At 39.9% G+C, this 24,007-nt stretch overlaps 2 protein-coding genes across 6 annotated transcripts in view; both read right to left on the reverse strand.

The window, feature by feature from the left end:
* LOC107036846 overlaps window positions 1-11,435 on the reverse strand; it is a 33,159-nt gene extending 21,724 nt beyond the window's left edge. The window contains exon 1 of the mRNA XM_029126010.1: window positions 11,405-11,435. The gene's annotated coding sequence lies outside the window, so the exon portion shown is untranslated. The remainder of the gene's footprint in view (window positions 1-11,404) is intronic.
* Window positions 11,436-15,320: 3,885 nt separating this feature from the next.
* On the reverse strand, window positions 15,321-23,611 carry LOC107036730 (breast cancer anti-estrogen resistance protein 3). 5 transcript variants are annotated; one of them, XM_015254869.1, is made up of 6 exons: window positions 23,365-23,611; window positions 19,727-19,862; window positions 18,647-18,886; window positions 18,085-18,507; window positions 16,072-16,906; window positions 15,321-15,991 (listed from the first exon to the last, which is right to left on the reverse strand). In XM_015254869.1, exons 1-6 carry the CDS (start codon window positions 23,406-23,408, stop codon window positions 15,660-15,662), a joined length of 2,010 nt encoding a protein of 669 aa, XP_015110355.1. In that variant the 5' UTR covers window positions 23,409-23,611; the 3' UTR covers window positions 15,321-15,659. The 5 variants fall into 5 exon arrangements, with proteins under 5 accessions (XP_015110355.1, XP_015110351.1, XP_015110353.1 ...); XM_015254865.1 differs by having other exon boundaries at window positions 17,911-18,507; XM_015254867.1 differs by having other exon boundaries at window positions 17,911-18,507; window positions 23,361-23,611.
* Between the last annotated feature and the right edge of the window lie 396 nt (window positions 23,612-24,007).

Below are 24,007 nucleotides of genomic sequence, written 5' to 3' on the forward strand. Positions count from 1 at the left end.
GTTGGTTGACTTTGTTATGATTTTAATTTAAGGCGTTTGATTGGTAAGACATTTTCATAATTTTTTGAAATCTAAGTCAACACATTTGAGACATTATTTCTGCTTACACCGAAGAAAATAAGTCCTTTTTTTAATTTTCAAAGATCTTAATTTGAGATTTTTGAATGCCTCAACTCAACTTTACTGTTAAAAATTTTCTTCTGAATTTTTCGTGCCAAATTCCGGAAATTTTTATCGTGTTCAAGTTCCACTGAAATTTCAGGGAATCTTGTCATTGAAAAATGAAAAGTTCCATTGATTTTCCGCTCAAATGTTCTGGAAATCAATAAAATATTTCATTTTTCAGTTCAATTATTCTGTGAAAATTCCGAAAAATCAGGAAAATTCAGGGAAAAATTAAAAATTCATGTCATTTTGTTCCTGAATATTCCTGTTCCACTAAAAACTCATGAATTTCCGTGAATTCCACTTAAAACTTGAAATTTCCTAACCATATTTCCCTAAACTCGATTCAATGTGTTAAAAAACGCAAAATCTTCTGCATCTGCATTTCCGAAAAATCGTGCAAAAGCCTGAACTCTTCCGTTGAATTTCCAGCCAGCTGTATCGCCCCGGTAATTCGATACATGAGGCAGGTCCGGCGGAGATGAATCGACGGCAGCGAGGAAATTAATTTATCGAAACCCGTGAAATAAATAAACTACTCGGTGCCACACATTTCCACACGTCCTCTATAACCCGATAAATTACACCGGAAAAAAATGCGTAACACGTTCTGACAATAATTACTGCATCTTCCACAATGGAGAAGCGAGTAATTAGTCTCATCAGGGCGCGGATCAATAGCCACACGGGTTGGCACGTGTTCCGATGTATCAGATTCGCGAGATTATTCTCGTTTGATATGCCATCTCAAACATCCAGAAAATTCAATTTCAATTTACCAGCCAGCCGGTGGATTGGTAATAAGAGAAGCTCCCTCAAAGGACTCGATAACCATTTGTTTGTGAGCATTTCCCATGACTTTTCAATTGCTCTTTAATCGCCGAATGATAGTTTCATCCCCCGAACTCATTTTAATCTCCAGTTTTTCCCGGGGAATGAGGCTACATCGAACAAACAGAGCTCCCATACCGAATTAAATAGAATATCCGAGGGCATTTCCCGCGGTCTTCAACTAGACACTAAATGATTTTAAAATTCAGGGAACACCTCATCGCTTTCACTTTATGAAATTTTTCCCAAAACCCGTAGGCAACGGAAACGCTGTTGTACAAAGTGCAACGCGGTCTCCTGTTTCCGTAACTCAATTTTCTTTCACGTGAAACATTTAATGGCACAACTCTGTTAGTGCTGTTGAAGCATGAAGTAAATTCGTTACTCACTTCTGCCCAGATTTTTCAGTGAAAATAAGTCTGAAAGGGTTTTTTTCTGTTCATTTTCGTGTACGAAGTCTGGCCAATTGCGAACGGTCAGTGTGCGTGCCCGTTCCCTCCGCCAATTTAAAGGAAATTAATCAACTCCCGCACGAAATTGGAACTGACCCTCCAATTAGTCGCACCCAGTGCTTAACGGGGACTTTTCATAATGAAATTCGCCGCGGGATTTGGGATTTTTTATTTCTGGCGTTGGGAAGTGTCACGCGATTAAAATGCACTTGAATGTTCTCTCCGCCCATTATCCACGAAGGATTTTACGTACCTGCGTAGCCCCGCGTTGGGGAATCTACATCCAGGGAGGATGTCGCGTAGCCACCCTCGCTCAGCAATATTCCAGAATCGAAGGAAGACGACATCGATCCGACGAAATTCTTCCACTCCCGTTGGTTAAACAACTTCTCTTCTTCAAAACGGTATTCTCTTCTCTTCCTCTTGGCACTTATTTATTATCCGCCATCTATCATCGCCTTCTGATCACCACTCCACTACATACAGGTGTAGTGTACTAAACAATACATCAAATTTTAGTTTAACATTTCGGTAACAGCGGCATTTTTGCTCATGAAAATTTCAGGTTGATGTTGAGAGAGAGAGAGAGAGAAGGAGGAGGAATGAATATCTCGTGTGGTGGGCTTGATTTTGCTCATGAATGAATCATGAATGATGCCGTAGTACGTCCGTGGTGTACGGTGTGTTGAATTTCGATCTTATTGTTTTTGGGAGGGGACGAGAGGATGACAATGCGAGGGGAAATTTTCATTCAACTCGACGATGAAAAATTGCTTTTCATCTGGAATTTATCAGTTGGGGGCTTTTAAAAATGTTTGAATTTTTGGAAAATGTTGGCAAGAGAAATTATTTAATTTTATTGTTGATTAATAGAATGTGGCGAAGGGGAAGGGTGAGACTAAAAAATTGGAAAATTGAATTATTGGTTAAACGAATTCAATTGTGATTTGATCATGAGATTGATTGCATTATTGTTGAAAAAAATTATTTTGAACACAATATTCAGGGAAAGGTAAACAATTTTAACTCGATTAATCATTGATCAAGTTTTAATTCAATGAATCATTGGGTTCAATTGAAAATACATCGTCATAGAAATTCCATTCTGTCACTAAAGCAATTTTCAAATTCGAAATTTACAATTTTTTGTGTCAGGATAACTAATTTTGGTTTCAGATGTTCAAATGTGCTGTTTTAACTGAAAAAATAATTGTTCAAATGAATCCAATTGTGACTTAAAATATTCCTTCCAACGTTCCCAATTGATTGCATCATCTGTTGTTGAAAAAAATTATTTTGAAACCAATATTCAGAAAAAAGTCAAAAATTAAAGTCTGTGCAATGTTGAATTCAATGAATCATTGAATTAAATTAAAAATACATCCTCCCAGAAATCCCCTGAAATTTAAGTCGAAACGTTGAAAAACTTCGTATAAATTTCCATTCTTGTTCCAAAAAAACTGAATAATTCCACCCCCAGATGATCGCGAAATAGGCCGTCGTCCTGATTTCAAACTTAAACGATTGAAAAAGAGGGGGTCCGGAACCCGGAGAGGAAGAGAGTGCTCCTGACCTAGATTTTCTGCGCATACTTGTTGACATTCGTACAGATTCTGAGGTTGAATTAAAAGATTCAATACATTTTATATGGAATACCGTGAGGATTATGCAAAGAATGGAATTTTAATTTCACTGTTCCGAAAATCCATGGGGTGAAATTCACATCTGGCCGCGACATTGATTATACGCGCGTGTGTGTATTGAACCTGTATCAATAACTTGAGCAGTCGGAATGAGCGCGTCCAAAGGCCTTTGTACATTATTCCAACGACCCTCCGACTGAAACTTCGAGCATTGCGGTACAGTTGGATGGAAAAGGCGGAGAGGACTACATGCCACGTACCGCGACCTTCCAGAGATTCATTTTTTCGTTTCGTCTGAGGTGAAAAAAATACTCCCACACTGCAGACCCTGTGTCCACATAGAGAGGTTCTACGAAGTTTGAAAAAAACCGTAGAAATATGTGTACAAAAGCTCGGAAGAACAAAGCATATTCTCATATAAAGATGAACTTAATTTACAAAAAATGGGGGAAAAGCGCGGCTTTCACGGGGCGGAAACCAGACGTAGGTTTAATATTAATGCGTCAGAACCACTACGGAACTAGCTAGATTCTCCTAACCGCGTTAAAATATATATTCTCATCTTTGCGTGAAAATTTAACAAAGAGCGAGGATTTCCGGGGAAATATTCCACATTCAAATGTGAGAATTTTTTCTCAAAGTCGATATTTCGTTCACACTGTTGAAAATTTTTGAATTAAATTTTTATCACGTAATTTTACTGGGATTTTGACGAATTTGAAAATTCGCATTTGAAAATTCAAAATTTTTGGGAAAAATCGTTGGAAATTGTTAATTTTCAATTCAATTCAGTAGCTAAGTGGTGAAGCGGTTTAAGTCGACTTATCTCCCAGTTGAGTTTTTGAGGAATATTTCCGAATCTAAGGGAGATAGCGAAATTTTCATAATTACATTTGCTGTAGCACTCAATCGGCTCTACAAAAAAGGTCATAACAACAATTTTGCTATATCCCTTAGATTCCGAGATATTCATTGAAAAAATCCGGGGAATTTAGGAATAATAGGCACCGAGAGAAAAAATTTGCTCTGCCGAAAAACTATGTGTTCCACGTGAGAATATTTGATGGACTGGAACAGATTTACTTGAGGGAAATTAACCAATTTGATAGAAGGAAATTTAACATTTTTCCCAAAAATTCAATTATTGTCTTGACTATCAGAAATATCCCTGGAAAAATTCGAACTGTTGGTGAGAAAAATATAATCTGTTGTACGACAATCCTTATGTATTTACCCGAAAGAGATATAAATGTCTCACGAGAGCAATTACCACTACGAAAGTTATCATGTTTTGGTGGAAACTTTCTTTTTTGGCAGAACTAATTTTTCCTCTCAGTCCGGAATGTATGAAATTATGGCCCGAGAAAACTTGACCTTACGGTCATTGTTTTTTGGCCTGACGGATTTTAAAACGTGACGTCATTTCCCATCCCTGCTGTCGATGCTACTCGTATGAGTTGTCCAACTTAACTAAGTTGATCTAAACTACTGCCTGAATGTCCACAGACACTGGTGCGTGATAACATCCCCAGCACCTCGTAACTGCTGTTTTATACCTGTAATAGCCGAGTAAGGCTAGTTATTTTCGTAATTCTGGTGCTTCGGCATTAATGGCGAATTACATCGTTAGAAATTTTCCGGAATTTCATGGAAAATGTGGCAGTAATTCTCATGAGAGTGATATTGAATCCGATTTAGGGGAAAAATGATTATGAAATTTCAAGTTTTTAGACGGAAATTTCACAACTTGATTAAATTTTCAATGCAACATGAATATTTAAAAACAAGAGGACATGAAACTCCTATTTTTTTTTAATTTTCCTGATATTTTCTAATTTTTGCGGAATAATTGAGTTTAAAAAATTGAATAATTTATCAATTTTCAGAATATTCGAACAGAAAATCAGTGGAATATTTGATTTTTCAATTGCGATTTTCTGAAATTTCAGTGGAAATTAAACACGATAATAATTTCCAGGATTTGATACGGAAAATTTAGACGAAAGTTTTCACCAGTATATGACAATTTTATGACATTAAATCCGATTTAGGGGGAAATGGTTATGAAACTTTAATTTTTGAAATAGAAATTTCAAAACTTGATTAAATTTTCAATGGAACATGAATATTCAGACCCAAAATGACATAAATTTCCGATTTTTCCCTGATTTTTCCGAATGTTCACAAACCAATGAAACAGCCAAATCAAGTAAAACATTCGAGCAGAAAATCAACCGAATATTTGACTCTCCAATTCCCATTACCTGAAATTGCACTGTAAATTAAACAGGATAAAAATTTCCAGGACCCCTAAAATTCCGTCAAAAATATTCAACAGCGTATAATCCTGGCTTGAAAGTCGATTTTCCAAATCCCCCTCGCCAAATAAATTTCCCATTCCGGCGGGCACTCCCGGATCGGCTCAAAAAATGAAAAAATAATTGCGCGAGAACTGGGACAATAGGATGACACTGTAAGCACCGGCTGGAAGGCCGAATATGGCAAAGGGGCTAGAAAGGGCTTGCCCGTTGTCCAGGGATTTAAGCTCCATCGATTTCGGATGGAGTGTTTGACGTTACAGCCAATATGAGTTTCCACCGTGTGAGGAACATGGAAAAGTGGCGTTTAAATTTCCACCTACCGTCAAAAGGTTGATTTCCACAGGACAAAAAAAGTTCAGATCACTGTGGATGGCAATATGCATTGGAAATGCGAGGGAGTTGCAACTAGGTTAGTGATAATCTGGCTGCTACCGACACGAATCAAGGGATTCACGGTTACTTTGCAGTTGTGTGTCGTCATCAAAGTGCGTTCGTAATGATCCGATTAGTCTACACAGAAATAATTATCTGTTCCTCAACCGCTAGTGTTGCAGGAATAATGATAACGACATTCAGCGCCAAAAAATCCAGTTAATAAACTGCCGAATGACATGAGAGAAGAAAAAGGGCCACGAGGAGATAAACCGTTTAGGCAATTGTACTGTACGGCTCTCCGACTAGACAGTCAGGAGTCGACAGCCGACGTCCTGGCCGGAATCAACAGTTTGCTCTATCGATTGGCGGTGTTGCCCATATGCCGCTGCCGGCGAATATAGGGCTGAGCGCCATTTCCATTCTCTCAAGGCTGACAGATGACAAAAAAAGAAGAAGAGTATTAAACAACAACATCCAGAAACGTTCATTACATTTGCCATTGACAAAGGGATCGACACAGGAGGAGACAATGGTTTATGAATGGAGAAGCCTGCAGTGAGCTGTTGAAATGCCCTTCGGACATTTTTTTAGATAATTGAATTGATGTCTGTCGATCGAAATACGTCGTACCGAGTGGTGGATTCAACTGGCCAATGGCCTTGGACGAAAAAATATTTTGGTAGACATTTTGTCTTTAGTGTTGACGCTATTGTTTACATGCAATGTCTCGTTGAGAGTCGAATGATTGTCTCGTAGTCTCTCGTTTTGTCTCGTCTCGTCTCGTAATGCCTTAAAAAATATTTAATTTGACATTTTGTCTTCATTATTAACACTCTTGTTTACATGCTGATGTTGTCTCGTAGAGAGTCGAAGAATTGTCTCGTAGTCTCTCGTCTCGTCTCATAATGTCTTGAAAAATATTTCATTTGACATTTTGTCTTCACTATTAACACTCTTGTTTACATGCTGATGTTGTCTCATCGACAGTCGAAAGATTGTCTCTTGTCCCTTGTCTCGTCTCGTCTCGTAATACCTTAAAAAATATTTCACTTGACGTTTCGTCTTCGCTGTTAAAGCTCGTGTTTATATGCTGATGTTGTCTCATCGAGAGTCGAAATATTGTGTCTTGTCTCATGTCTCGTCTCGTCTCACATGTCTCACATGTCTCGTCTCGTCTCGTAATACCTTAAAAAATATTTCACTTGACGTTGCGTCTTCGTTGTTAACGCTCGTGTTTATATGCTGATGTTGTCTCATCGAGAGTCGAAATATTGTGTCTTGTCTCGTCTCGTGTCACATGTCTCACATGTCTCGTCTCGTGATACCTTAAAAAATATTTTACTTGACATTTCGTCTTCGCTGTTAACGCTCTTGTTTACATGCTGATGTTGTCTCGTCGCGAGTCGAAAAATTGTCTCGCAGTGTCTCGTCTCGTCTCGTAAAGCCTCTCGTCTCGTCTCTCGCGGCATCAGTAGTCGTTGACGCGCGATAATCCCTACACGGTCATTAAACGCCCTGTGTATCCAGTGCGAACACTGTAACCGACTCTTTGTATCCCATAAATCGCCTCGATTTCTCCGTGAGCTCCCCTTACTCTAACAAGATATGACACGAGATAGTGGTGACCACAGCCCTGTAACCATGTGTGAAAAACATAAACCCTCGAGCTTAATTCCACCAATCCATTTTTTTTGTTTAACAGAAATTGTCAACACGTGTGACGTAAAACGGAATTTAATAACACATTTTGGTACACAACGTCCGGGGATGATTCTAGCGGCTATACTGTTTATTTTTCCCGGTAATAGCTACCTGTTGTGCACCGGTATACTGTACACGAGTATATGGAGTAGGGTGAAACAACCGAGTCTCTCTACCGACGTTGAACAACCGAGCGAGCTATTAGAATTGGGTCAACTGAAAGTGGGTCAGTGTAGGCTCTCGGTCAAAATCAAACTCCCGGTCTACTCAGTGTTTATGATAATGTTCGAGGGTTCCTAAATGTATCCTGTCATCGTCATTACTGACTTGGGAATGAGAAAATTATTGGAGTGATGACAGGTAGAACTTATCATTATTTAAAGAGCACTTCAACTGCGATTAAATTCGTTGACTCCTTCTTTTTTATCCCTGCAAGAGTGTATTTGTAAATTGATAGATTCAATTAAATTATAAACTTGGTTTTGAAACTTCGTGTGAAGCGATCTTTTGTCAAGCATTATCTACTCATGATGCGGAGCGCGTTATCGTGATTGTCGGATCAAAGGCTTCAGTTTTGGCTGTAGTTGAGGAAGCCCAAACTGACTGCAAGCTCGCGCGTTTGCCGAATCTTTAATCGAGCTCGAGCTCCGATAATTAATTGATCGATAATAGGTTCGAGTTGAAATCATACTTTATTTTAAGATTTCATAGGTCTTAAAGTAAAATTAAAGATTGAAGATTTAAGATTTGAGATTTTTAAAGGAATTAATTTGAAACCGGAAATTGTTGAATTGAGAGTTTTGAAAGTCTCAAGTTGAGACTTGGAAGGTCTTAATATGAGACTTTGGAAAGTCTTAATTTGATAAGTCTCAAAATATATATTGTTTTTTGTGTGTAAAAAAATCTAATTTTTCTCCTGAATTCAAAAGCTTCGGGATTCCAAGTCTCCATTTGAGATCACAAGTCTCAAAAAAAGCTCTAAAAAATTTTCTCCCGAGTGCATAAAACCACAAGAAATACTATTTCAACCCGAGCTAAGTGAATTGACATACAATATAATCACCCCCCAGCGCAAGAATATCCTAAACTTAAGAGCTCTCGCGAGCCCTGTGAAATGAGATCCCCCCGAGATCCGAGCTTTTGAAAAAGAAAAGTCTCTCATCTCAAGAGAATGTCTTCCACACGTAAGTACATTCTTCTATCCTTGCTTTCAGCGATTCAATAGATGTCTCCTCCAGGCGTAAGTGTGAACCAATCAATGGACCCAAAAGGTGGGCCAAATATAGGTTAATACCATAGCGAAAGGAGCATGATGGATCGGCCAAGTTGTCTCCGACGTTAACGCCCCGTCATCCATCCCCAACTCTTATTTATCGATTCATCATCACCGGTTTCATTCCTCATTACGCCATTCAAATAATCCGTCAATTATCCGGCGGCGGATCAACAGCCCCGTTGACCCCCATCAACCGCAACAAGTGCAACAAGTTTGTTGTCTCCTGAGAGTTATTCCATGCAGTTTGTTGTTGCACTGGCAGTTGACACAAAAACATTAACCAAACCACTCGATAACGCAGTCGAACTATTGACAGACTGAATTGAATTGTTGAATGGTCAACAAGTTAAATTGTAATGCTGAGTCACTAATGGACAAAGTCGATTGAACTGTGTAGCGGGGTCAGCGTGTGTTTGAAAAAATGTGAAATCCGCGGGGGAATAGTTACCATTTCATTTTCCATCGCACTGATAGCTTTATTTATGGATAAAGCAATAAAGACTCGAGTAGTTTTTCCCCGCAGAGGAAAATTTGGCGATGAGGCACGTTTTCTGGTGTAGAATTCCACTATCGGAGTATGTGGTATGTACAGCAAAAGAGTTTTATCGCAACAGGTGGCATTATTTTATACCTCTCAGCATTTATCGCCGAAATGGCTCGGCTAAGGAGCCATCCCTGGGTGATACCTATTTATCGGACTGACCACTCTGTTTAATAATGTATAGCGATTAGAAATTTGGATTATTATGTTTGGGGAGGAAGAGATTGGAAATGCGAATGAAGAAATAGACAGAAATGTGAGTTATTAGAGAATTATCACTAAATGAGTCACTGAATTGCAACAAAAAATAGTACCTTATTTTAAGATTAGGGGGTTACGCATATGTGACCCCCATATAATTCCATATGACCTCCATGACCCTTATTTTGAACCTTGTAACCCTTAATCTGACCCGTATTATAATCCTCCTGACCCTTAATTTTTGGAGTCTCAATGTCGAGTACCAAATTTTCGAAAGTCTCATCTTGATTGATGAATATCTCGAAAACTAAGGGAGGTAGCTAAATTTTTGTCATAACCTTTTGTGTAACCCTCAATTCGCTCTACAAAAAAGGTCATTACGAAAACTTCGCCATCTCCCTTAAATTCCGAGATATTCCCCAAAAAACCGTTTTGCCGCTTCGCTACTGAATTTACCAATCCTTATAATTTCCATCCACTTCTTCAGTTCTAAAAATTTCATCCCCAACTCCCACGGAAATACCCCGAATTCCCTGATTCCCTGATAAATCTGAATAACTGGAGATATACTTAACAGCCTAAATTCAATTTCCCCCCGTCTATTTTGACCTTTCACCAGGAAAGTTAGGATCGAGGTAAATGTGCTGTATTACATACACAAATACGCCAAATTGAGTTTGAGTTGGGTGGAGGAGTGTCACGGCAGACTCTGTAAACTTCTGTGCAGCAACGAGTTTGTTTCATTAAAATTTAATTCCACGGGGGTGTTAGGAAAACTGGCAAACAAAAGTGAATTCAGTTCATTTAGATAGCTGTGTGTGCTTAAAAGGTGCAGGGAAACTCATTTCCATTGAGCGATCAAAGTCAGCGCATTGGGGAAAGACTCATTGATTAAATGATGCGCGAACAATAAAGTGCTTTCAACTCGTCCATTAATTTTTGCGCTAGCCCTCAGTAAAGCGGAATGACGATCGTAACTGGGAAATGCTGGCGGACGGTGACAGAGTGCCGGTTGTAAAATATAATGATTAATATCTCTGAAAACAATGTACTTGCGGTGGTACGCCGAGTCTCCAGGGCTCTCTACGTCTACGAATGAGTCTACATAAAAGGGCTTCGCTGGGGTCGTTAGATTGACGATGAAGAATCTCTCCTCATAATGTTTGAGTGAAAAATTATCTCCACTTTGAACTGAATTATTGCACCTCTCCCTCATTTGCATTTCCCCCCGACAAATGCACAACATTTCGCCTCTCGTGCATTCACAAACAGTCGCACAAGTCCCATTGATCTGAATGCATCTCTGAGAATTGAATTACAGCTATTGCCATATGGCATCAAATTCCAAAGCCGTACTTATTATTTCTACCACATATATCAGTTGTCAATTTCAATGAAGCCTTCAATTTGCCACACAGTATGACACGAATATCATGTACCCTAGCACAATAACTTGTCATCTCAGTAACTAAGGAGCCATGGGGATGGGGTTTAGCATGGTCAGTGTTACATGATATCATTTGTGATATACGCATGATACCGGAAATTCTCGCCGATAATATCGTGACAGAGGGACATAACGATAAATAAGCACGGGTGAACACTGATCTATGACAAATGTTAATCCATTGAGTTTGGAAAAAATTGACACGTAAGTTGCAGTCACAAACACATATGTACCTGGGGCTAAATAAAAGGGGGTAGACGAAGAAGCGACAGCGATCGGGTATCAGTCTATGAATGAGGGGATTTTGTAAACCTAAATGTGTATGGGAGTAGATACTTATGACATTAATAGGGAGCAAGCAACTACAATTTATATAGATATTCAAAAATTATTTATCAATCGATCTTTCATGTGTATGGATTTTTTTTTTCATACTGTTTCAACTACTCACGATTGTGCGGCGCGTTGTGCTGGTGCGGCGGAACTGGCGTATCGCGGGCCAATGTTGTAGCCTCGTGAATGCAGAGATACCGCTGTATGTGGAGGTACAGGACAACAGCGGCAAGGTAGAAAGGGGGAAATGAGTTGAAATACGCAAGCGCTCAACTATCCCTCTGTGAGCTAGGGGGATGAAATGGAAGCTAAACGAAAAAAGGAGCTCAACAGCCAGTGCGCGTTTGCCCCAGCTAAAAATAAAGTATATAGGTATAGGTGGAGTGGTGAAATTTTTTCTCCTTTTTTTCACCAACTTGCGGGAAAAATAATGGTAATCGTTGGGAAACGTTGATTCACGGGGCAATAATTACGCGAGGACAATTAATCAATTTGCAATTAAATATTGTATAGTTAAAGGCATTCGGCAATTGGTTACTATTGTTGGATCGTAATGGGTTGTATTATTCGTGGGCATCGGAGAACATTAGGAGATTGATCGCATTTTGTTCCGACGAATCCCAATCGTTTATCCGGGATTGGAGACGTTACTCGGGTATTTCCGACATCTGTTGGTTATTTTTATGTTTATAATAATGTAAAGCCATTTTGTTAAATAATTATTTATTTTATTTTTTTATTTTACTTTTGTTCCAAAGAAGGGAAACTCAATTTATTAATTTCGCGGAATTAAAAAATAATATTTTCGAGGTGCACAAAAGAACGCGAGATGAGAGAAGAATTTTTCTTTCTGCTGCACGTATGACGAAATTCAATAGAAAAACTTGGGGAATTCTCGTTGAAATGCTATTTGTTTTTTGCGTTGATTCTGTGAGATATTTGATAGGAAAAATTCAATAGATTTAGATTTTCCTATATGATTATTCTCTTGGAATTTTTTTATGAGACTACTTGGACATGAATTTTCCAAGTTCTATTCTGTCGGATCCTGTAATGCCAAAAAAAACAAAATATAGCGGGAAAAACAGAAAATCTATGCCCAATAATTTTAATAGAAAAATTTCACAAGAAAAATTTAACAGAAAAATCGAAATTTATTGATTTTTCGCTAACAAATATTTAATAGAATTTGCGCAAAGAAGAAATGAAATTTTAACAAGAATTCCCTAGAATTTTCTCCATAGAATTTCTAGAGAAATTCAATACCATTTTCTAGCGAATTCGCTGAAATTTTCTATTCAATTTTTTATTACAAGAAATAAAAATTGAATTGATTTTTCTTTACAAAAAAAGAATTACGTATTTCTTATCTTGTCTTGCGCCGCGGCATCCCTATATATGACCTACTTTCATCCCAGAAAACTGAAACATTCCTCCTCTCATAAACCTGATTCTTCAGTCATCACCCACTCATTCCGGTGTAAAAATTCATCGAATGAAAACCTCAACATCCGCCTTCCGAAAGCTTTTAAATCCTCGAAAGATGCATTTCACATTCCGCAGGTATTCACCGCGAGCATTGCGACTAGACTCACCCGCACGACAGCCCACAATATTATGTAGAAATCTCCGCAGAAACAATATAACATTGTTGAGACCATAAAATCGATGGACTTCCATAATATGACAGCACATTGTAACAATGCTTCATTGGATTATCACACGCTCGATGGTCCAGCCTTGCGTTGACGCACTCAATTGTCATGTTGTCTTGGGTTTACCCGCTACATCAGCCCCATTTTCCCATCCAAAAACGCCTCCCACCAGCAATATCACAACCGCCAAATCCGGTGAGAGTAAATTTTTTTCATTGACGATGAATTCCAATATTGCGTTTGGTTCTTTTGAAAACTCCCGACTCCCTTTCTAGCCATTCATGCTCAGTCCTTGTATCAGTTATAAGCGGAATATAAAGTATAAATAGAAAAGAGATGAAGGTTCAACAAAAGAATCGGGTATACCTCACCCTGGAATATTATCATCGCATCGTAAAGGAATAAAAAGCACGGAAACAGGAAAGCTCATTGTGTCACAGATTAATAGCCTCATATTTATCACTGTGCAGAGGCGAATGGAAATACTTGTTTTATTTTTCGTTTCATTGTGCTCCCACGCGAATTCAAGTTCTATTGGCTATTAATACTCTTTCAGGGATCCAGATAGCTTTCGATGTGATGGTGATTGTAACAAGAGACCGAGAGATTATTCATATCTGTGGTGTGAGCTTGAGCGCATGCTCAAGAAAGCCACCTGTAGCCTAGCTTCCAATCAATACATCATGATACATCGTGCTGTTAGATGGAAACCAGTAAAGCTGTGCTTCAAACCACATCAAAATAGCTCGTTATTGCCCAAATGTCTGTTAACACACGGCCGTTGAGTCCGATAGGCTGTTAACATGCTCATGAATGGGATTCATGGAGTGCAGACTTGACGAGGCTTGCTCATTCAAACTTGTCACATACCTCCGCCTCTGACTCATGTCCTTCAGGGGAAATATGCTTGAAGTAAAGTCTCAGAATTTTCGAGAAAAACACCAAGTTTAGGCGCAGATGATGGAGCGATCACCGGGGGAGGGCGCCGGCTCTAGACGAGGGAATATTCACTTCAGCCATCGATTTTATGGAAAGTCCGTGTTTCATCGTTTAGTTATTCAAATAGATTAATTCACTTCCCATCTAGGTCATATTAATATTCAACGTACATCGGATTTGTGCTTGTTGGAGAGATGTATCAGTAATCAAGTCATGCGGTAGTGTCTAGAAGCAAGTACACGGAGAGAAATTTTGTAGAAAAATTCTAGTGATAGCACTGGAAAAAGAACGCAAAGTGACGGCCAGGGAAAAATGCCAGTGCCGGCGCTAGAAATTTTATTGAGTACATGAATTTTGAAATTAAATTTTCACAGGAATTTCTGGAAATGTTGCATTAAGGAGATCCCAATACTTTAGCTGTTTCTTCTCCGCAGCGAATTCATTCAACTTTAGTACAAGTATTTATTATTTGTAATAGAAGAATAAGAAACTAAATTGGGGAATTATAAGACAACTCCCCCCTGGAGCTGCCTATTATTCTTCCGAATAGCGGCTCAGGAAGGGGAAATCTGGAGTAGATGAGCTCAATGTACATTCTGGTGAATAATTTGATAGGAAAATCATATTAGTTATGCCATCGTGATGTGTTTTCCCACCCCAGTGCTCACACTAAACGGTTATTCTTGTCCCTCCAGGCGTGCTCTACGATTGTGGGGCGTGAATATCATACTCATTGTCAATCAAATAAATTTATGAATTGTTTCGACCAATGATAAAATGTGGGTGGATGACTCAATATAGAGGTGAGACGGAGTGTTTAAATAACAGAAAAATTCCTAAAATTTCCGAAAAACAAGTGGATAATTGCATTTTTTATTAATGAATTCTCTTTTTTAAATCACTATTCTCTTCTATTTTTTTATGTCATAGTACCATCATCAATTGAAATGTCAGCTTATTAAAGTCTATATTCATGAAAAAATTCACGAAATTCAATTGTAAGAAAATTTCTGAACGAAATATAGATACACCATCCAAAAATCGCATATTCGGACTTTTCCGGCGATATTTAGTTACCCCAACACAAAAAATTGGAAACTTAAATTGAAGCGATGACAAAGCTTGAGCCATTCGGAAGCAAAAATTTAAAGAAATGGCAGGCGGCTGTATCTTCGATACAGTTGTAATTGTAAGTAGATCCGTCAGTGTTCTTTCCTTCGTTCTCAAATTTTCCAGAAACTCCTTGAATTTTTGCGAAATTTCAAGAAACTTCTCGAATTACCTCAAAATGTCTAGAATTTTCTAGAACTCCGGTAGATGGCGCTGCACATAAGGACCGTTTCCCAAAATGACTCCCCATGTTCAAACCATGAACGTATCCACATAAAAAATAGTTGAAAACAAAAAAACGAGTCGTTATTGAAATAAATCACCAAAACGTTTGCTTTCACATGTGTATATTATCTCTCCACTTCATTATAATATTCCCTACTTACGTTAAACAAATATGAACAACGTGTATACATGTGATTAATAGAATATACAATGATTTAAGTACATAATAATTAGTACAGCCGAAATTTCACCCCCACGATCACTGGGATTCTTTGGATCCGCTCATCATATTGTCTCTCTCGATACGTCGTTACTTCCCCTACACTAGTGATATCATCCATAATGTAAATGACTGGAATTCCCTATTACGCGTATAGTTTGATTTCAATGATTACCCTCGTACAATCGTATATACTCCTGCCTCATAAAACCTGTCAATACCTCTTACGCAGCAGCCTCACTGGTCGTGCACTTCTCGAACATGGCGTCAAGAACTTGAGTGAACTTGAGGTGTCTCTCTTCCGGTGCGACCGCAGCGCCGCGGCTGCCCCACAAAAACTTAATATGAAATTCCGTACGAAATGCGTCTAGTAAAAGCTCATCACTTCTCGACCCCTCGAGCGCAATTTCCGCATTTCTGCGAAAGAGGGGTAAACTTTCAGTCAACTTTCGGGCAGCTTCGAGATGCGCCCAGACTATTGATAGGCCGCAATCGGGGGCTGAATTCTCCCACGACGAGAGAATGGCAGCGACGAGGCCTGATGTTGCCACAGTGCCTGGAAAACAATGACATTAATCCCGTCGTTTGTCCTGGTTCATAGAGCAACACATCGCAGCATGAATAGCAATGACTTACCTAAGACGTCATCAAGACCACGTTCGCCAAGCAATGCAATAGGAAGTAGATGTGGTAGAGTTGTATTAGGCGCCTGTGGATTAGTGCATTCATTCATAGCTCTGAGAGTGGGTCTGAGTTTAGCCTCGAAATTGAACGCCTCGTCCGTGTGCTTCTGCCTCAGAAGATGCCAGGTATTAGCCAGCCTCTGAATTTGAGGTAGACAGAGGCCCAGCATGACCCCGCAGAAGCCGTAAAGATTTCCGAGAGCTGTCTTAGTGTCGATAGCGACTTTTATCCATTTGCTTATCGTGGATGCTCGCTCAAGGGCCGTCGTCCCAGCGAGGATGGTCACAGCCACCAGCAGCTTGATGCACTCTGACCTCTCGATGAGGTCCAGTCGAGCTTGCCGACCATGTGGCAGCGTTGCCAACTCCAGTCCACTCAGGCCGAATCTGTTTCCCATTCCTGGCTGAAGGATCAGCTCCAGATCGAGACGCGTCAGGTGGGAAGCTAAAATTCGCGGGGCTGAGTCGTGCAGCATCCCAGAGACACCTCTCAGAGCTGTCGGGTCCAGCGGTCGATGATCGTTCGCGGGTAGTAGTAGAGTGGAGAAACCTTCCATATCTAGCAGGCTCAGTATTTCGAAAGACGGTGCTGCTACCACCAGCTGCTCTTCTGCCGATAACTCGTAGTCGCTGCTGTTGCCATTGTGTCCGTCGTTCGATAAGCCGTAGTGACTTCGGATTATGACACCTTTTATTGGAATCGGGGGATTTGTTCCGCCGGAATTGTTTCCCTCGAATTCGCTGTCGCCGGAGCCGTTGCCGCTGTCACTGCCAGATGCTGGATATGCCTGGGAATGTTTCAGGAATTGATTGGTGTTATTTGACGAAGAAATTACAAAAGAGTTTGGGTCTTGGAAATCATCGCGAATTAAAGTCCTCAAAACGCGAAAGATCCTGTGGTGAACTTGAAAATTTCGGGAGGAAATCGGATCTAAGATCGTTATAAATAGGGCATCTAAGAACGAGGTGCAAAAAACAGTCTGTCCTTCATATCACAGCAATCACTACACTTTCGCGGATCTAGTTTAACTTTTTTCCTTTGAAAGCAAAAGGTACAGGAGAAGCTGTTCGCAAGTTTGACTTGAGCAAATAGTCCTTTGTGGTTTTGCTGGTTCCAGATGAGAAAGGGATTTGAAACTGACATGAGAATGATTCTATTGAACGTAATACATCTCTGGAGATGAGGATATTGCTAAATTCCTCAAAACGCGAAAGATCCTGTGGTGAAGTTGAAAATTTCGGGAGGAAATCGGATCTAAGATCGTTATAAATAGGGCATCTAAGAACGAGGTGCAAAAAACAGTCTGTCCTTCATATCACAGCAATCACTACACTTTCGCGGATCTAGTTTAACTTTTTTCCTTTGAAAGCAAAAGGTACAGGAGAAGCTGTTCGCAAGTTTGACTTGAGCAAATAGTCCTTTGTGGTTTTGCTGGTTCCAGATGAGAAAGGGATTTGAAACTGACATGGGGATAATTCTATTGAACGTAATACATTTCTGGAGATGAGGATATTGCTACATCTATCGAAAATTTCCGTCGATCGAGTCTTCCAAGCATCGCAGTCAAAGTTATTCCAAAGATCGGCGGGGTCGGTCATAATGAGGAAACTTTTGTTGGGTCGTTGCAGTTGATAAGTATGCCCTGAGGACCTGCATATGGGTCGAAACTTTCCAAGTTTATACTTGAATTTCATTAACTTTATTTACCCTGAACCGCAAAGCCAATTATCGTCTCAATTATTCCAGAAATTGTTATTTTACTTCATTTGAGATGGGAAAACGTGGTCTCACCTGATGATGATGATGATGGTAATGAGGATGATGATGATGCGGGTGATGATGCAGATGAGAGTGCGCTTGTTGATTAGCTATGTACGGTACGCGGGGGGGTTTCGGTGGTGCCGGCGATGACTGGTGATTAAGGCTATTCTGCATTTGGTGCTGAAGCGCTGGATCTGATATTACCCGAGTGATCTTTTGGCGTCCCAGGGAGAAGGACCCGGACGACAGCTGATTCTGCACTGGCGGAGCTCGGGGGAGGGTGCTTGATTGCACCAGATGATTCGGTGGCGATCGGAATTGATGTTGATCATTCTCCGGGTTGAACTGCTGTTGAGGTATTAGGGACTGACTCCGCTGTTGTTTCCGCGGGAGACGGGGCGGCGAGCAGGTTGCCGAGGGACTTGAGCAACTTAGGTTGGTGGTGGATGCTAGGCAGGTAATCGGGATTGATCTGGGCTTGGGACTGATTATACGAGCCCCGCTCGCTTGGCTGATTGGCCGGCCACTGCCGACGTAGAACGTTATGAGGTCGGCGACTGTGTCGAATGCCTCGTCCTCGAATTGGTATTGAGCCCTCTCGTAGACTGTCTCTGGTTGGAGTACGACCTATTGTTACGGGGGAACAAAGTCAATGTGGAATTGTATTGCTTATGTCGCCGATTTTCAGAAATTTATATAAAACAATAACAAGCTTTATTCTGAAACCTGTGATCTCAATTGAGATTCAAATAATAATTTACCGCACCTTATTGATGACAAAGTGCAGAGGTTGGCCCTTCCATCGCACCGTCAGAACGTAATTCCCCGGTTGCGAGGCGCAGTCTCGCACCAAAAAGTCACCATCGTTTGGTACCTCAGCTTCTGCTCCCTTTCTCCCGTGTCTCAATGTACTCCCGTGATACCATGCATGCGATCGCAGGTCCCGCGGATCCAACAATCGGAGTTCACGCTCAAGGAGTTTACGAGTTGCTTCTTCGGATGGTTCCTGCAACGCAAGGAATTATTTATGATAAGGCATTTATTCATGATTGAAGAATATTTCACACCTATAACAGGATAATATTGTAAAGTATCGTGGAGTGGATCCATACTTTGCGTTGGTGTCAGAAGTGGGATTTTGGTTTTGTTTTTCATTACTAATGATGTTGTGGTCAGCGTGCATTTCTAATGCATGTTGAAGAGCTAAATGGAGGCTTTCAAAATGGGTATTACTCAACCCGTTGATGAATTGTTCGCACGCAATTTTATCTCTCAATACTTACGAAGCATTGGAGTATGCGAGATGCATTAATTTTTCAAATAATCGAAATTTTGCGTATTATTTCGTTCTGTCAAATAATTCTCCATTCAGACCCTCTCAAGACTTGAATTCACGGTCAGTCCGGGGTTAATCAAGGTTTAATCAGTGTATACCCGACATTTAATCAGGATTTATTCAGAATTTAGCCAGAGTTTAATCCAGGTTCTGTCAGATGATAAGAAAATTTCCAAAAATTGCATATTCGGATTTTTTACATCATATTTAGCAACCCTAACACAAAAAATTGAAAATTTAACTTTCAGCGATTTTATTCGGAAGCAATAAAAATAATAAAAAATAAAATAAAAAACAGAATCAACACATGACGAAAGTCTTCTCAAAGAATTCCCCGAAAACTCGGATATCACCTAAAAAACCACAAAATACGAGATTTGAGGACTCGAGTGACAAACGGCACTTGAGAAGAGGGTGTTGCCGGCGAATCGCAGTCCACCCCCTCGCCCGACCCACGAAACCTCAGGCCCAGATATCTGCAAAATAACGATACGCGCTCGTTGTACTCACCATTGATGCATTGACCCTGCTATTCTCGTCTTGATTCACAGTCTGCAACTCCATTCGTCGAGGCGTGCATTCAGCATAATCGGCATCGCCCTTATCTCCAGTGTCCTCGTCCCTCCATTCTACCGGGCTGATACTTCTGGGAATTCCAAACAATCACATTCAGTGCCTAATCACAAATCCATATTCAATATTCAATCCGCATTACATGTCTCTAAAACCAGTCACAATCACTAGCTACTGCCAAACGTCATGACATCATCGGGAAAGCCACGCGTAAATATAGGCCGCGGTGGCGGCATTCGGCGAGCGCGCAGACCCTATACTGAACCTATGACTCGGCCCTATCGGCACATTGCCGTAGCCGAGAGAAGGGGAACCCCGAGATTTTTATTTCCCCCAGTGAGGCCTAAAAATAGTGACGATTGCTGTTGCAGAGCGCAGGAATCACTCATTTGGAATTTTTTATGAGTTCAATCTTTTTTCAATTGCGTCAATTCGTGTCAATTGGTATGCGATGTAGTTAGAGTAAATGCTGTACCCCCACCCCCACCCCTACCCAATCCCCTCGTATCTATTGACAACGACGCCACTATCTAGCGCATTTTCATAAATCTAATCGAAATTTCCAGTCAGCGGAACTTACGTCGATAGTGAACTAGAAATATCCATGGAGGTTTATTTTCCGTACTATTTCCTCCGATTTTCATATCGCAGTTTGAACGATAAAGAGCACATAGTAACAATACACCGTCGGGGAGCCCTCGAATGAGAATTATTGATCATGAAACGCGGCCGTTCCAGCAGAGTCGGCGGGGAGAGGGACGAGTGGAGGCGCTTGCGTACAATGTATCGTTCGATGAATGCGGGATACTGGGGTAGCTCGAGGGGTAGAAACGCGGATACGGGGGCCTCGGGCTGGCGGGTGAGAGGCCCTCGAATTTTCATTCATGGGTTTTCGTGGTGATGACCGGTTATCCTGCCGCGTAATTAATTGGGGCTGGCAGAAATGATGAATCATTTATCATGTTCTGGCAGGAAGAAAATTGCTCAGGGGGTCATTAATTTAACCCTGATGGGAAAACTACACGCGTTTACTGCTGGTTTCGATGGTGGAAGTTCTTCTATGACTTGTGATTTTTCGGGGATTTGGCCCCCACGGAAAATCATAAAGGGTATTTATATGTGAAATATATGCGGAGTAGATGAGTATATTGGGAATATATGATCAACGTTCACTCGGTGAAGAAATTCGATTTTGCCTAAAGTCGACTTTCCTCCTGGCAAAATTCAGGATCTGACAGTTTGGCTCAGGGTGAAAAAAAAATTTTTGTTTCTGCATTTCGGGGGCCTCCGAGTGTTTCATTGGCATCAGAATTGAGAGTAGATACAGAATCAACGTTCGGCTCGGCGAAAAAATTCGATTTTGCCGGAAGTCGACTTCCCCGGGAAAAACGGAAAATCTGACCCTTTGAAAATCTGAAAAAAAAAACTTTTTCATTTTTCACTTTTTCCACATACTTTTGAGAGTTCTGAATATCCCGTCGCTTAAATAGTTGGAATCAACGTTCACCCGGCTAAAAAAATCGATTTTGGCGAAAGTCGACTTTCCCCCTGGAAAAATCCGGGATCTGACACTTTGGCCCCGGGTGAAAAAATTTTTTTTCATTTTTTACTTTTTCCAAAAACTTTTGAGAGTTCTGGATAGCCCGTCGCTTAAATAGTCGGAATCAACTTTCACTCGGCGAAAAAATTCGATTTTGGCGAAAGTCGACTTTCCCCCTGGAAAAACCGAAAATCTGACCCTTTGGCTCGGGGAGAAAAAAAAACTTTTTCAGTTTTCACTTTTTCCACATACTTTTGAAAGTTCTGAATAGCCCGTCGCTTAAATAGTTGGAATCAACGTTCACCCGGCTAAAAAATTCCATTTTGGCGAAAGTCGACTTTCCCCCTGGAAAAACGGAAAATCTGACCCTTTGAAAATCTGAAAAAAAAAACTTTTTCATTTTTCACTTTTCCCAAAAACTTTTGAGAGTTCTGGATAGCTCGTCGCTTAAATAGTCGGAATCAACTTTCACTCGGCGAAAAAATTCGATTTTGGCGAAAGTCGACTTTCCCCCTGGAAAAATCTAAGATCTGACACGTTGGCTCCGGGTGAAAAAAAAAATTTATTTCTGCATTTCTGGGGCCTTTGTATTCTACGTATTCTCAAATTTTTAATGAATTAAAAATTTGCGTAATAAATTCAAGGAAGTTGAGAAACTCAACTTCCTATTTCTTAAAAATTTAGAATTTCACTGAGCCTCCAGTGGAATATTATATAACATTCTTCTTCTAAATCGAAATCAATGCCACTCCTGAAAAATCCTACTCAACTTCCCATAAAATTACAATTTTTTTTCCAACAGTGTTCTGATTGCATCAGTCAATCAACATCAAATTTAATTTTAAAAAATGTATTCAATTCGAAATGTATTGCATCAGTCAATTAATGTCAAATTTCATTAAAAAAATGTATTCAATACTTTGAAATGATGCAGTGACATTCAACAACAGGTCGCCTTCATACCGCACGTTGGCTAAGCAAAATACTGCCGCGGATACCGATAGGTATTGCATAACACAGCCCACAACTCGTTAACAATGTGTAATTTAAGCACTTGCTGATTATTTTCACGCCTGACGAAATTCAAACAGTCGTTGGTATTGAAAATGCAGTTGTAGCCATGTTGAGGAAATCCCTGCCCCAATACAGATAAAATCGTCGTTTACACAAGATAAGAGAGCACACGATATCCTCTTCGGTGCCCTCCACGTGGTATCTTCAAATTCTTGGGCATTTCGTCCGAGATAAAAATTCCATTCACTTCAGCGGTTGACGTTCAGACGGCTGCTGCGGCATTCTCGCATTTTAAATAGCGCGTCACGTGTTGTTTCAACGGATGAATTGCACATGATGGTGGCCTCGACCATCACGGAATGGAAGAGATTCTATTTTGTCGATTTTTAAGGTCTCGAATAAATGCACAAGCCACGAGATTCAAGGATATCCAACTAATTTGACTATTTTTTCTTCAGTGAAAAAAATGCTTTTCTACTTTTGTAGTCGCACACAAGAGCTTTCATTTTACAATGATTAGATTCTTTAAATTTTGCAGGACTGGATTTCAATTTCGTCATTTCGATAACAAACCGTTAACATTTAAAAAATCGGAAAAAAATGGAAAGTTTACTTTTGGAGAAAGATTGATAAAATAATTTGAAAATTGCATTTTCTGAAAATTACGAGCATTTTTTATAGATAATTTACAAACAATCGATTTTCCATAAAAATCATTTGTTCAAAATCGTAACAAGTTTATTCAAAATTTTACCAGAAATCGATTTCATGCCCAAAAAAATGAGGTTTCCGAAAGTTTAAATAATTTCAATTATTTTTTAATGAACAACGAATGTTTAAAAAAATAATAATTCTGTGCAAAATGTAATTTGGATGACGAATTTGATGATTAAATTGCCAGAATCTACAGTGTGATCTGTCAAGCTGTAAGATACTTGGATGTCCTTAAATCATGATAAATGGCACAATTTTATGCAGAAGAACACGAAAATATTTCTCTAAAAATTCGCAACTCACTAACTTTGCTTTGAAGGCCCTCCGAAATTTACTCGCTATCCTTCCCATTCTAGTATCACATCACCAGTAGAAAAAAACCGGCTCACACTTATTAACAATTGTCATGATTTTCCGATCTTTCCGCGTACGTTGCACAATTCCACAGAGCAGCACACCGATTGTAACATAATAGCAATGCCGCGCTAACTGAAAACAAGTAGTCGCGAGGCCTCAGCTAAACGGACCATTTGGAATGTGCAAGTCAAAGCGAGAGATCGGTGTGACTGCTGAGTGAGAGGCAGACCCGAGAAACTGCGGCGATAAGTCATGGGAGGGAGAGACGGAATAGCCGGATAAAAAGAGGAAAAAGTTTTGAGTTAAGTAGTATGTAGAGGAGAATACTTAATTCTCGTGCGCACACATTCGCCTGGTGTGCAGCGGATGATGTCATTGGAACCAGCATCGCTGGATTCAATCACTCAGCTTTATATCCACGCGTCATCACAATCGGCGATTACCAGGAATTTAGTCAGTCGCTATTTTCAATCATTAAATTTGTCAATTAAATTGCGTGAGGAAAATTTGAAAACAATCGTGAATATTCAGCGTCATTCAAATGACATTTTGCACAGAATTATTAGTTTTTTAAACATTTGTTGTACAAATAA

This window comes from Diachasma alloeum, unplaced genomic scaffold (assembly GCF_001412515.2).
Source record: "Diachasma alloeum isolate Michigan unplaced genomic scaffold, Dall2.0 Dall_scaffold_00211, whole genome shotgun sequence".
Taxonomy (NCBI): domain Eukaryota; kingdom Metazoa; phylum Arthropoda; class Insecta; order Hymenoptera; family Braconidae; genus Diachasma; species Diachasma alloeum.

Coding starts and splice junctions, on each gene's coding strand:
- LOC107036730 (XM_015254865.1), bottom strand. CDS start 23,408: ATGGGAAGGATAGCGAGTAAATTTCGGAGGGCCTTCAAAGCAAA. Junction 19,863..23,364: donor CGGAGGGCCTTCAAAGCAAA/GTTAGTGAGTTG, acceptor TGGAATTCCCAG/AAGTATCAGCCCGGTAGAAT. Junction 18,887..19,726: donor GCAGGGTCAATGCATCAATG/GTGAGTACAACG, acceptor CTTGCGTTGCAG/GAACCATCCGAAGAAGCAAC.